A 13,663-nucleotide genomic window follows, 5' to 3' on the forward strand; every position below is an offset into this window, starting at 1 on the left:
GGAGTATATATTTAGACAAAAAGTAAACTAAATTAAAAACCTATTATCAGCCATTTGTAATTGTGAAACAACTGGATTGTTGTAAAAACCCAACTGATTCACTAATATCAAGTAGTGAAAGATTTTTTCCCATTCTTACTCTGTGATTCTCAACTAGACCAGCCTCTCTGACTCCAGGTCAACCACAGTAGTTTTGGTTCTTAACTACCCTTCACAATTGTGTGAAGAGCTAATCAAATTTCTACAAAAAGATTGGAGCACCAATCAGCATCGACCAAGACACACCAAGCCCTATGAACCCTCCACAGTTGTCTTCATTAGTATGTGGGGACTTGTGCCAAAATTGGGAGAGCAGCCTTCCTGACCAGCCAAGTAACAGATTAACGTGGTTACACTCACTGAATCATGCCAAAGTAGCCAATGTTCGACCTTCCTCCATTATCATATTTGGCTACATGCTATCCCATCAATAAGACACATCTGCCATAAGAGGTGGCACACAAATATAACATCAGAAGCGAGTGACTCTAAACATCCATATCATAGATTTTAGAATTAGGTTTAGTCAGGTTTTAACATTGGTTGTAGCCTGACCTGCTTCACTTTTGCATTGAACATCACTTAGAGTCATAGAGATGTACAGAATGGAAACAGACCCTTCGGTCCAACCCGTCCATGCCGACCAGATATCCCAACCCAATCTAGTCCTACCTGCCAGCACCCAGCCCATATCCCTCCAAACCCTTCCTATTCAGATACTCATCCAAATGCCTCTTAAATGTTGCAATTGTACCAGCCTCCACCACTTCCACTGGCAGCTCATTCCATACACGTACCACCCTCTGTGTGAAAAAGTTGCTCCTTAGGTCTCTTTTATATCTTTCCCCTCTCACCCTAAACTTATGCCCTCTAGTAATGGACTCCCCAACCCCAGGGAAAAGACTTTGTCTATTTATCCTATCCATGTCCCTCATGATTTTGTAAACCTCGATAAGGTCACCCCTCAGCCTCCGATGCCCCAGCCTGTTCAGCCTCTCCCTGTAGCTCAGATCCTCCAACCCTGGCAACATCCCTGTAAATCTTTTCTGAACCCTTTCAAGTTTCACAATATCTTTCCGATAGGAAGGAGACCAGAATTGCACGCAATATTCTAACCAATGTCCTGTACAGCCATAGCATGACCTCCCAACTCCTGTACTCCATACTCTGACCAATAAAGGAAAGCATACCCAAACGCCGCCTTCACTATCTTATCTACCTGCGACTCCACTTTCAAGGAGCTATAAAATAGAAAATTTCATCTGAATAGTAGTCTTACACATTTATCATTAAGAATGACACTGCAGCACCTTTGCTAGCTGATTGCCAAGTACTCAAGGACTTAGCTGCCAGGATAGATAGGAATAGATGGGCTGGGAGCAATCACAAGGGAAACAACCTACTTGAACTCATGCCCACTAATTCACCTAACAAAGATGACTGTTCTGCACTGGTAGGAATGAGCACAACAGTCCTTATAAAGTTGACATCCTGTTGTCACACTTCTGTCACATTATATGACACATCCACTGCTAAATATTGGTTCAGAACAGATATAGCAGCTCAAAAACGGGTATCTATGGACCACCAGCAGAATTGCAATCAACATCTACTTAAATCCTCAGACCTGGCCCATTGTACACTTTGGCATTGTCGTCAAGCCAGAGTATAAATGGATTCAGTGAGAAGTTTAGGAGAACACACCAGCCACAGCATTAGTTATTTCTATGCAGGAGAAACTACAGAATTGTTCGCATACTAGAAACACCATGTGATTGAGTTACACCAGCCACTCTAGTCCTGCCATTTTGAGTGGTAAATAGTATCGGACAACAAAATAGCAAACCAAAGAAGAAGGATCCACGGCCATCTCATTCTTAAATGTGGAAAAGCCCAGTACATGAATTATAGAGATGCAGGAAATATGAGCAAGAGTATGCCATCCACCCCATCAAGCCTGCTCTACCATTCAGTATGACATGTCTGATCTTCTGTCTCAGTAGCACATCTTTCCTCTCCCTGTACTCCTTAATGACTTTAGAATTCACAAATCCATCAATTTTTTTTCTTAAATATATTCAGTGACTTAGCTTCATCCTCCTCTTCTGTCCATTCTCCCGCACCCCGCGGCCAAACCACCCAAAGTGGATAATTTCACCGTTATCACATTGAATGAGTAAGCAAATACAGTATAACTTGTCTAAGTTGCTTTGAAACATCTGTACTTCCTCCTCACCACTAATAATTTCTTCATAGTTTTGTATTGTCAAGGTTGGGCACATTACTTTAATTCCCTCATCCAAGTCATTGGTTATATGTTGTGAATAGCTAGGGCCCATGCTCTCTGGGGCATCGCACTAGCTACCACCTTATAAGGATAATCCCAGCAATTACAGACCAGCCCTGTTAACTTTGGTGGGGAAGCTTCTAGAAACAAAAATTCAGGATAAGATTAGTATCGAATGGAAAATAGTGGGTTGACTCAAGAGTCAGCATGGATTTTTAAAGGGGCAATGTTTCACTAATTTGCTTGAGTTTTTTTTTTGAAGAACAGGGTCACTGAGGGTAACAATGTTCATGTGGTATACACGAATTTCACAATTGCACATGATACAGTGCCAGACATCAGAATTGAGGAAACTTATAAATGGAACAGTAACAATTTGAATACGCAGTGTAATGGTCAATATCTTTCAGACTGGGGAAAGTTTGTAATGGAGTTCCTGAGGGGTTGGTATGAGGGCTTTTGCTTGTTTTGATATATATTGATGATCTGGATCTTGGTGTGCAGGAGGCAATTTCAAAGTTTGCAGATGATACAAACCTTGGAAGAGTTATGCACTGAGGTGAACAATGTGGAACTCCAAAAGGACATTGGAAAATCAGAGAAATGGGCCAATAAGGCTCAATGCAGAGAAGTGTGAGGTGATGCACTTTGGTAGAAAGAACATTGAAAGATGATATAAGGAGTAAATTCTAAAGAGGATGCAGGACCTGTGTGGTAGATGTGCGCAGATCACTGGAGGGAGCAGGGGAGGTGGGAAGATCTGTTAAAGTGTGTAGTGTCTTGGGCTTAATAAAGGGGCATAGAGAACAAGAACAAGGAAGTGAAGTTGAACTTGTACAAGGCACTTGTTAGACCTCACCTGGAATATTGTATGGGTACACATTTAGTGTAGACTTTTATTCCCACTTTCCATGACTCGTGAGGTTTACTGTGGATTTCAGTAACCCAAGGGCAGTTCGAACAATGGGATATATCCAGTGTTCTTATTTAAGCAAAGTACACTACAAAAAACAAACTGCAAAAATCTTACATGTACAGTGCTTATACTCTCATTTGAACCATTTTATGTGGATATATTCAGAGATCAGACTCTCTCATCAGTTGACCTTGCCCCAGATATGTACACTTTTGAGAGCAAGCTGATTTTTGTACACTTACCATACAAAGAAGTTGTGTATTTTACACGTGAACTATCCGATCTCATTCATACCAATGTATTACCCTGAATTATCTGAAAATCCATAAGAGAACATGTGTACTGAGACAGGATGTGTTCCTGTTGTCAAATATGGGAAACAGTAATGATGATATCACTGGATTGGTAATCCAGAATGCCACCATGTCAGGTGGTGAAATTTAAATTTAATAAATTTTTTTTTAAAAGTCTGGAATTCAATACTAACTTAAAGGCAACCATGTAGCCATTGCTAAATGTTCTTTACAAACCCATCTGGTTCATACAAAGTTTACAAGAGTGATTTTTGATAAGTTGGCAATTGATGTATTATGTGGAGAAGTGTGCAGTTGTTTATTTTGGAAGGGACATCAGAAGTGCAGAGCATTACTTAAATAGAGCATAACTGCAGGAAGCTGCAACACAAAGGGAGTTGTGGGTACTTGTGCACAAAGCACAGAAAAAGTGCAGCAGGTAATCGGGAAGGCTAATGGAATGTTGGCCCTTTATTTCAGGGAGATTGGAGAATAAGAGGAGGGACGTCATACTGCAACTGTACCAGGTGCTGGTGAGGCCACATCTGGAGTACCGTGAGCAGTTTTGGTAACCGTATTTAAGAATATACATCATTTCATTTGAGGCGGTTCAGAGAACATTCACTAGAATTATCTCATAATATGGGGGGGGTGGGGAGATTGATTTATGCGCAAGACGAAACATGTTGGGACTGTACTCACTGGAATTTAGAAGAATAAGAGGTGATGTCATTGATACATGTAGGATTCTTTAAAGGCTTGCCAGGGTAAATGCTTGTTTTCAAACTATAGGGATTCTATTTGAAACCTAGTGATCAAGTAATCCCCTAAAATAGTGCACAATAGCTTAGAGGTGGCTTGATTTCTTTTAAGGAAAACTTAAGTTGAATGTGCCTTAGTTATAGCTTTTGAAACCTTGCCAGAGAAAGTCAAGATTTTGGGACTTTGTCCCTCCTTCCAAATTGCTTTGGTTATTCTTTTGCAGGAAGGTCTAAAACTTCTAATACTTTTTTTTACAGCTGCCAAAATGATGTACTACAATGATCCTTCCAGTCAAAAAAGGGCGGTGGAGTTAGCTACAGGACTTGATGAGTTTCTAGACAAGAGAAGCATCCAGGTGAGCTTTATTGTTTGAGAAACAAATTCCCATTTTTCTCTCCTTGCAGGCCCCTCATACATGCTTCAGTCAGTGAAAAGAAATGGCCTGCTTTTAATCTGCAGTGACCGATGATTAAGGCTGTCCCACCCCTGGTTGCAGGATGCTTCATAAGTGAGAGGTTAGCAAGGTGAGAAAAAGGGGCTGGGATAGAACACTGCTTTAGAGCTACCATATTCTGCTTCGTTTGGGATCATTGGTATATCTGGTACTATATTTGAAATATTCAAACTTATTTGGCATATGTGATTGTCAGTTTGAAACGCATTGCGATAGATCTTTCTGCAAAAGATCCACTATATTATGAAAATCCACTTCTAGTGAGTTACTCTGTTTCTTCTGTATCAATAAACAAGAAAATTCTACTTTTGTTGACCCAATGGGCTAAAATTGAAACTACAACTGCAAACAAGTAACGTCAAAACATATCCTTCATGATCTCCTTCATTGTGCTAAAATATTAAATAATCCTTTGATCCCACAACTCTCCTGTGAATAGTACTAAGCAGTGTTCAACAGTGTGTTAAGTGAAATTTAATTTTTGTGATCATTATTTGTAATTATTTGTGAAATGTCCTTGTGTAAACTATCCATAAATATATAATCTGTATATATTTTTGTAATTGTATCTGTTTTTGAGAAGAATGTCATCACATTGGTCTTTTTATTTTTGTGAAGGGTAATAGTAATGCCTGTGAGGCAAAGGGAGAACAGTATACAGTAAAAAAAAAATAGGGAGTTTACAGATAAGACTTGTATATTGTAATTCTCGTAGATTTATTCTTTCAGACACATTCAAGTACACAGAAGTAAACTGTAAGTTAACAGAACTATTTCAGGATCATTGCTGTTACCTTTGCTTGCCTAGCTAATGATAAGACATACAGGGTAAAGGGTTAGGGTAGGTAAAAACAGTAACTGGCATAAAAACTAAAATGAAGATCTCATGGATGCATTTAGGTACTTGGCTTTAAATGGAATAATGGAACTTTTAAACTTTTTAAAATTTTAAACTTCAGAGAGCAGGTGGCTTATGTCAAATTCAGACAGCTGTGATGTGGTGAAGGTCGACAATAAGCAATTCTTGAGTCTACTCGGTTTCATGCAAGTCAAAGTCCATTGTATGTATTATACTTCCTAAGTGATAGGCGCAGGGATTAGGCAGTTCAGCCACTCAACCTGCTCCACCATTCAATATGATCATGGCTGATCTTATCTTGTTCTCAACTCGATTTTACTTACCCGCTCCCCATAATCTTTCAACCCATTACTAATTAAAAGTACCCTCATCTCTTCCTCAAATTTACTCAAATGTCTCTGCATCCATTCTACTCTGGGGTAGTGAATTCCACAGATTCACAACCCTTTGAGGTAAGTAATTTCTCTGCTTTAAATCTATTAACCCTTACCCTAAAACTATAACCTTTCTGTCCAGCTTGTTCCACAAGAAGAAACATAATTTCTATGTCTACGTCGTCAATCCCTTTAACATCTATGTATCTCAATTAGATCTCCTTTCATTCTTCTAAACTCTATAGAGTATGAACATAAACTGCTCAATCTTTCCTAATAAGTCAAACCCCTCATCCATTGAATCTGCTCTGAATTGCCTTCAGTGCAACTGCATCCCTTCTCAAGTATAGAGACCAAAACTATACACAGTACTTCAGGTGTAAACTTACTAATGCCTTGTGCAGTTGCAACAATATTTCCCTGCTTTTTAACTCTTCCTTTATGAATGAATGCTAAAACTCAATTTGCTTTCCAATTTACTTGCTGTACCTGCATACTACCTGTCTGTGATTCATGTTCAAGAACTCTGCACTGAAGCATTATAAAGTATGTCTTTGTTTAGATAATAACACACCTTCCTACTCTTCAGATCAAAGTGAAAACATACTTATTCATGTTAAACGCCATCTGCCAGAGTTTGTCCCATTTACCCAACCTCCATATCAATTTGTAAATTTCTTATTTTTGTTTTGCAACTTATTTCCCACCTATTTTAGAGGTATCTGCAAATTTGGGTATGGTAGCTTTTATCCTTGCATCCAAGTTATTAATATAGATTGTAAGTACTTGGGGCCCTTGGGACTGAACCTTATGATACCTCACTAACATTAATGTGTAGCAGATTACCGTTACTGCTTACAAGTATGACTATAATTTAGTCAGGAAATGCATGGTTCAGTGATAGTTAAGATTTCACTAGTTAGTATTCAGCTGAGTATTGTTCAGTTCTGGAGTATCTTAGTTAAGCTATGAGTCTTATCAATCAAGAAGGTTCTAAGATTTGATCACTCATCAGTGTCATAGAGATGTACAGCACTGAAACAGACCCTTCAGTCCAACTTGTCCACACCGACCAGATATTCTAAATTAATGTACAAAGTTAAAAATCACAACACCAGGTTATAGTCCAACCGGTTTAATTGGAAGCACTAGCTTTCGGAGCGCCGCTCCTTCATTAGGTGGTTGTGGACAATACAATTGTGAGACACAGAATTTATAGCAAAATAAATTTTGCTATAAAATTGCTACACAAAATTTTTGCTATAAATCCTGTGTCTTACACTTGTGTCCTTCACAAGCACATAATGAAGGAGTGGCGCTTCGAAAGCTAGTTCTTCCAATTTAACCTGTTAGACTATAACGTGGTGTTGTGATTTTTAACTTTGTACATCCCAGTCTAACACCGGCATCTCCAAATCATAAATTAATGTAGTCACATTTACCAGCTTTTGGACCATATCCCTCCAAACCCTTCCTGTTCATATACCCATCCAGGTCCCTTTTAAATGTTGTAATTGTACCAGCCGGCACCACCACCTCTAGCAACTCATTTCACACATGCACCATCTTCTGTGTGAAAAAGCTGCCCCTTCGGCCCCTTTTAAATCTTTCCCCTCTCACCTTAAGCCTATGCTGTGTAGTTTTCGACTCACCTATCCTGGGGAAGAGACCGTGGCCATTCACCTTATCCATGCTCCTCAAAATCTTATAAACTATTAATGATGCTGTGGTTAAAAAGGCAGAAAATTAAAGTCTGTATACTAAATTATGTGTAAGCTCTGTTAAAGCATCAGGAATAGAGTTGCATGCTGCTATTAATGTTTACATGGAACACCGTTATGAGTGCAGTGATAGGAGTCTGGCTTTCAAAGCATGGATTAGCAGGAGTGCTTTAGGAAAAGCTGTATACAAGAAAAAAAAGGAGAAAAATGTTTTTTTATTAGTTATTTTGTGATTAGATTAGATTACTTACAGTGTGGAAACAGGCCCTTCGGCCCAACAAGTCCACACCGACCCTCCAAAGAGCAACCCATCCAGACCCATTCCCCTACATTTACCCCTTCACCTAACACTATGGGCAATTTAGCATGGCCAATTCACCTAACATGCACATTTTTGGACTGTGGGAGGAAACCAGAACACCCAGAGGAAACCCACGCAGACACGGGGAGAATGTGCAAACTCTACACAAGACAGTTGCCTGAGGGGGGGAATTGAACCTGCACTGAACTCTGGCATTGTGAGGCAGCAGTGCTAACCACTGTGCTACCATGCCACCCATATATGAATAGGAAGGGATTAGTGGGATAAGGATTTCTAAACTATTTCACCAACATTTGATTGCTACTTTACAATTGTGCAGGAGGACTTGAGATAAATGAATATTACTTAGGCCAAAATGAATGCGCTCAGTCAAGTCTCTCAGTTAATTAGTTTTCTGGACTGTTAAATCTCTTTCAGTCCACAAGTCTACTTGGCTGAGAGAGATTTACCCAGCTCCCCCTATCTGTTTTCACAAGCACATGTTGTGACAGTGACTGTTGTGAAATTTCTGTTGCATAATCTAATGCAAAGCCCAAAGATGCAGGATATGTGCTGATAAGAGAGGTGGAGCCTATTAATTTTAGCAGAAAATTATTTCTAATAGGTTTAGCAGTAAAGAGCAGCCTAAACACTGGCAATTCAATGCTCATTTTTACCACTGAATTCAGCTGTAATACAGAGCTGTAAACACTCATGTCAGGTGTTATCAGATATCCTTTTTTTGAGAGTTACTTTAGTGACTTATGGTTTCTTTTGCAAATGGTCAAATGATTCCCATTTTCTTAGTGAAGCTGAAGTTTGACCTTGGGGGAGCAGGGGGAAATAGCCCTTAGTAATTTCATAATTCCCTGTAATCTATCAACCGTAAAGTAAAATGCCAGCTTTTCAGTGAAAAGTACAATCAACAATTTTGACAGTTAGATCTAGCTTTAGTAATTGTAGCTGAAATCTTCTTAAGAGTTTTTAATTTTCTCTGTGGGATTCACAAAAACATTTCTTAGCTATATGGACTGTTTTCCCTACTTCTAAATGGCTTCCCCTGGTTAGATGCATGGCCTGTGTTTCATGTTATCTAAATTTGGTTTATCTGTTATTAAGGACCTGCTGAAGCCTAAACTTTCATGTAGACCAAGGGAAAAACCATAGATTGCCCAATGAGAAGCTCCTTTGTGAACCAGTCATTTGCCAGGTATTTCATGGGTTTATAATGAACATGTAGTAAAGATTATTTCACTTTCCAGGCTGACCGCAGTTATGACTTCCACATGGTAGAGATGTCTAAGTCTGCCTTATGTACAATATGCTACAAAATGTACTTTTCTCATAAGGGGATATTTCCATTTAAAACCACATTTAGTAGCTCCATGTTTAAAATGGTTTTAGGAGCTAATTCTGTGGTCTTGATTAAATGTACATTTTATGAAGATACTTAATTATTTCTTGATACTGTAGAACCACAGGTCTATCAACACTTGGTCTAATGTGCAAACAGGGTAGTTATAATTCTTAGTTTGACAAAACTGATTTTTTTTTAATTCAGATATGTGTGAAGGTGTTGGACGCTGTACGGGATGGTAGTCTGGGAGTCTGTAAAGAAACAGCTGAAACCTACAGAGCACAGTGTCACAAGATTTTTCCCTATGCTCTTGCATTCATGCCTCCTGGATACGAAGATGATGCAAAGATCACAGTAAATGGAGATAGTGCTACCGAACCTGAAGAACTGGCCAATGAGATCTGAATGAAGATGGTGCCTGAAGTGAACACATTTTTGTTGCACACCTCTGATGTCAGTTCCCCCACTCTTATCCACAGGATCTGTAAATATATGTCAGGGTTTCATAAATGCTTACAGAGCATAGACTTTCAGAATTGAAGGTCTTTTTTTTTATCCTGCTGACTTCAAAAATATTATCTGAAATTTTGGAGGCAACTTCTGTACCATGTGTTTGTGAACCCCCTGTGAGTGAGAGGTTGACATCAATTGAATGCACTCAACACCCTTCTTGCAATTGGCTTTCCGGGTTTTTAATGTAATTTCTAAAGAATATTGAGAGCTATTTAAAAAGTTGGGTGTGACACAAAAATGTTGTTTAATCATTACTGTCTTGAGATTGTGATGGTCAGCAGTATGCTGCCCTAGCACTGGATCCTCTAAGCACAAACTTTGTCAGGGTGGCAGTGTCTGACAGAAAATGAATGGAAACTACATGCAGACCACAGGAAAAACCTTATGTATATTGTGATGTACAGATTAATGTACCCAGTTTAAAAAAAAGTGTTAAAGAGGGATAGAGGTATTTGGAACTGAAGATGGGAGAAAGAAGGGAGAGGAAAAAAATTAGGGCATGTACTGACCATCATTTCTAAATTCTTTGGAATTTTCTAATAAACACATAAGTTAAGTACATCTGGAAATCACCAGCTGCATTACTGAACAGTTCTGAGTCTGTGTTTCCATATTGCTGCTTATTGACGACCTAAAGTAGTACATTTAGGTCGTCAGCGAACAGTTATTACTTTATTTTTAAATCCTGAAAGTTTGCGTGACGTAGGAAGTGTTTTGATAGATTAACTTGGTTCATGTTCTAATTTCAAAGATTGAACTTAGACTCAGGACTGGTTTGTTAATGCAGATGCAGGTTCTCATCAGTAACTACCTGACACAGATTATGTAGAAAATTATACATTGATCATTTGAATACTGGTTTTTCCCTCCATGCAATGTCAATTATAGTACTTGAAGCCCAACATTTCTAAAGATACTTATTGCTCTGCAGTTTTACTCATGCCCCAAACTTTGTATGTTTTTAAAAGGGGCCCAGAATTTTTGGGAAAAAAAAGGATTTGCTTCTTTATTTCTGCAGTTACACTTAATTCCCATCGTTCTGAAATGCAAAAGGTACCAAATATACAATGCAATAAACAGTTTTTTTGAAAATTGTTCCAACTGGGGTATTTATTAACATGGTTTTTATTTGAGATTTCAGTTTCCAGGAGGTTTATTTAAAAATTATGTGCCCCAGCATTTTGATTCTAAAGCACTGTCTGTTACTTATGAAGAAAGTGTGATTTGATCCATTATTTGATTTTAATTGTATACAACTTGTTTGTATTTCGTCTGTCCTAATCCCAACTGGTATCTAAACGTACATTTCAGAGAAGTTGAATCCAAGGTTGTGAATTCTTATGTTACTGACTTAACATTTTGGCTACACAAACCAAGTAAAATGACTGCACAATGTTCCATTTTAATGTTGCAGCGCGTTTGTGTGTTTTTTCCTGACCACTTTTGAAACCGTTCAAGTTGGAGGCTGAAAGTACTATCTACATCTATCCAAATAATACAGCTGTGGGTCTGTTGACAGAGTTTCCTAGGTTGGTATGAATGATGGACTGCCTCACTGGTTCACAAGCTAGGATTATTAGTGGGTCCACATCAATACGATTGCTTTGACCCTGAACTTGTTAGGATTTGATTTTGATCACAGGTTTTTTGTGTTCATGTCTTAAACCATTTCAGCACTGAGCCTTGTGTAGGGTTTTATTTTTCATTGTCTGAGATCCATCCAGCACACAGGATACTGGTACAGCAAATGAAATGTAAAATTTTACATTTGTTTATGTGGTTAGTTCCATTTTAACCACAATGGTTGTATTCAGCATCTAATAAACTGGTAGTGTTTGTGTCATGTTTGTCATAAGTCTCAATGTTAGAGTCCACACTCTGTGCATTTAACTGCATTCACTGTGTTGCAAGTGGGAATCCTTTGTGTTAGAAGGCTTTGTTTTCTTTTGAAAATGTGGGTGTGCCTATTTCCACACATAGAGAATGGATCAAATAACAAGCATGTAGAAGTATTATAAGTGATTTTGTTTCGTCACTGCAGCTGTAATTGATAGGGTAAAAGCAGAAATGATAGGTTCCTCTCATTATCCACTCACTGTAGGTTCAGATTAGCCCGCTGAACTGGCATATGTCTTACCAGGAAGACCCAAAGCCATGTTAATCTTAGGTAAGGAAATAAATCGAGCTCTGGCCTGGTAGAAAACATTTAATTTTTGCTTTTACAAGGCAATTCTTCCTGTCTCTAGTTATTCAAGAAACTATACTGTCTAAATTCTTTGTATTTTAGTGTTTCTGTCAAACGTTTAAAAAGAAGCTATATTGTATGCTGTAAGATCAGAGTACAATGCATTTTTTTAGCGCTCACCAGCTTGGTGAGTCTCATTCCAGCTGCTAAGAGTACAATATCCAGGACACTCTTCATTTAGCAATTTCAAGCTGCCAAGAATAAAATATGGTGAAATTGGAGAGGTGTCTGATGACTGCAGTAGACACAATGTTTCTTAAATGCTTTTTGACAGTTTTACAAGAAAACTAGTTCCAGGGTTTTTCAGTCCCTCCTAAACCCACAAAGTTTGCCCTAGGATTTGCAACAGCGTTTGATTAATGGGAGAGGGGAAACATCTGTCTAGAAATTATATTAAAAAGTACTTGGTATAAATTTTGATTATGCAGAAATGTTATGGCTGCCTTTGAAGATACAGTAAGCTATATTTTAGATTATTTTAACTAAACTATATTAGTGAAGATAATAATAAAGCTGAATTTATAAAGATACATAAGTACAAGCTGAATATTTGATATTGGCTTTCTGTAATTGGAATCTCATCTTTAGATTAACTGTTATTCCACTGATGAATTATATGAACCAGAACATTTCTCTGTCCAGTTTGAAGTTTTACCTCAAGATTTAATTATATAGGAAATAATAATTACCAGAAATGTTAACTTAATGCATTATTCACTAAAAATGTACAGAACAAAATATCTTGCCTGTGCAAAATCAAAAATACTGTGGAGTATCCTCATTGCAGGCAGCATTTGTGCTGAGAAAGTTACCATTTCAGCCTTTCCAGATCTGAAAATGTTAGTGCAAAAAGTTTTAAGTGGAGAGTGAGGGGGTGGGGGGGGGGGGGGGTGAGAAGAGGAGGAGGATGATACCTTCTCTCTCTTCCCTTCATCACAAACGTTATCATTTCGGTTTAGTTTCCTTTACAATTGGAATATAGCAGTTTGAGCAAGTGGAATTGGAAAAGCCAAAAGAGAGCCTGTGATTGGATGGAAGGCAGGAGAGATTAACCGAGAAAAAGTAGTGGTAATGTGATAAATAATGGGTGGGTCTAGAGGACCAATCAATGAGAACAGCAGAATCATTATCTTTTAACTCTTTGCCTGCTTAAACCTTCCAATTATATTTAGTAATGTATTTGAGATTTAACAAAAGATCATAATCTCAGAATAAGGGATTGCGTGTTAAAAGCAGATGTGGAGGAATTTCTCCTGAGGGTAGTGAAACTGCAATGTTCTTTACTGTAGTGGGCTGCTGAGATAGACATTATTTATCAAGGAAACCAGGGTTATGGGGAGAAAGGAGAGAAGTTGAGGATAAGCAGATTATCAACTATTATCCTCTCCACAAAAGCCACTTTTTAAAGTTTTTTTTTCTATATATGCAAAGTCTATGATGTGATAGTGTAATAAATTTTAAATAACTTGACATTTATTCATAGATTATAGTAATACCATCCCCCTGTGAATAAAGCAAAATACTACAGGCCCTGCAAATCTG

The 13,663-nt window shown here is 38.2% G+C and overlaps 1 protein-coding gene across 2 annotated transcripts in view; it reads left to right on the top strand.

The window, feature by feature from the left end:
* naa15a (N-alpha-acetyltransferase 15, NatA auxiliary subunit a) overlaps window positions 1-11,719 on the top strand; it is a 99,272-nt gene extending 87,553 nt beyond the window's left edge. Inside the window, exons 19-20 of one of the 2 annotated variants that reach the window (XR_006309052.2) lie at window positions 4,702-4,821; window positions 9,568-9,704. Coding sequence is in view for 1 of the 2 variants with exons in the window: in XM_043674102.2 (XP_043530037.2) it covers window positions 4,555-4,652; window positions 9,568-9,768 (299 nt within the window). In the remaining variant the exon portion in view is untranslated. Of the gene's footprint in view, window positions 1-4,554; window positions 4,653-4,701; window positions 4,822-9,567 lie in introns of both variants that reach the window. The other variant, XM_043674102.2, reaches the window with a different exon arrangement.
* Window positions 11,720-13,663: the final 1,944 nt, after the last annotated feature.

The sequence above is a fragment of the Chiloscyllium plagiosum genome, unplaced genomic scaffold (genome assembly GCF_037043375.1).
Source record: "Chiloscyllium plagiosum isolate Xiang-an unplaced genomic scaffold, Cpla_swu_hap1 HiC_scaffold_36, whole genome shotgun sequence".
NCBI lineage: Eukaryota > Metazoa > Chordata > Chondrichthyes > Orectolobiformes > Hemiscylliidae > Chiloscyllium > Chiloscyllium plagiosum.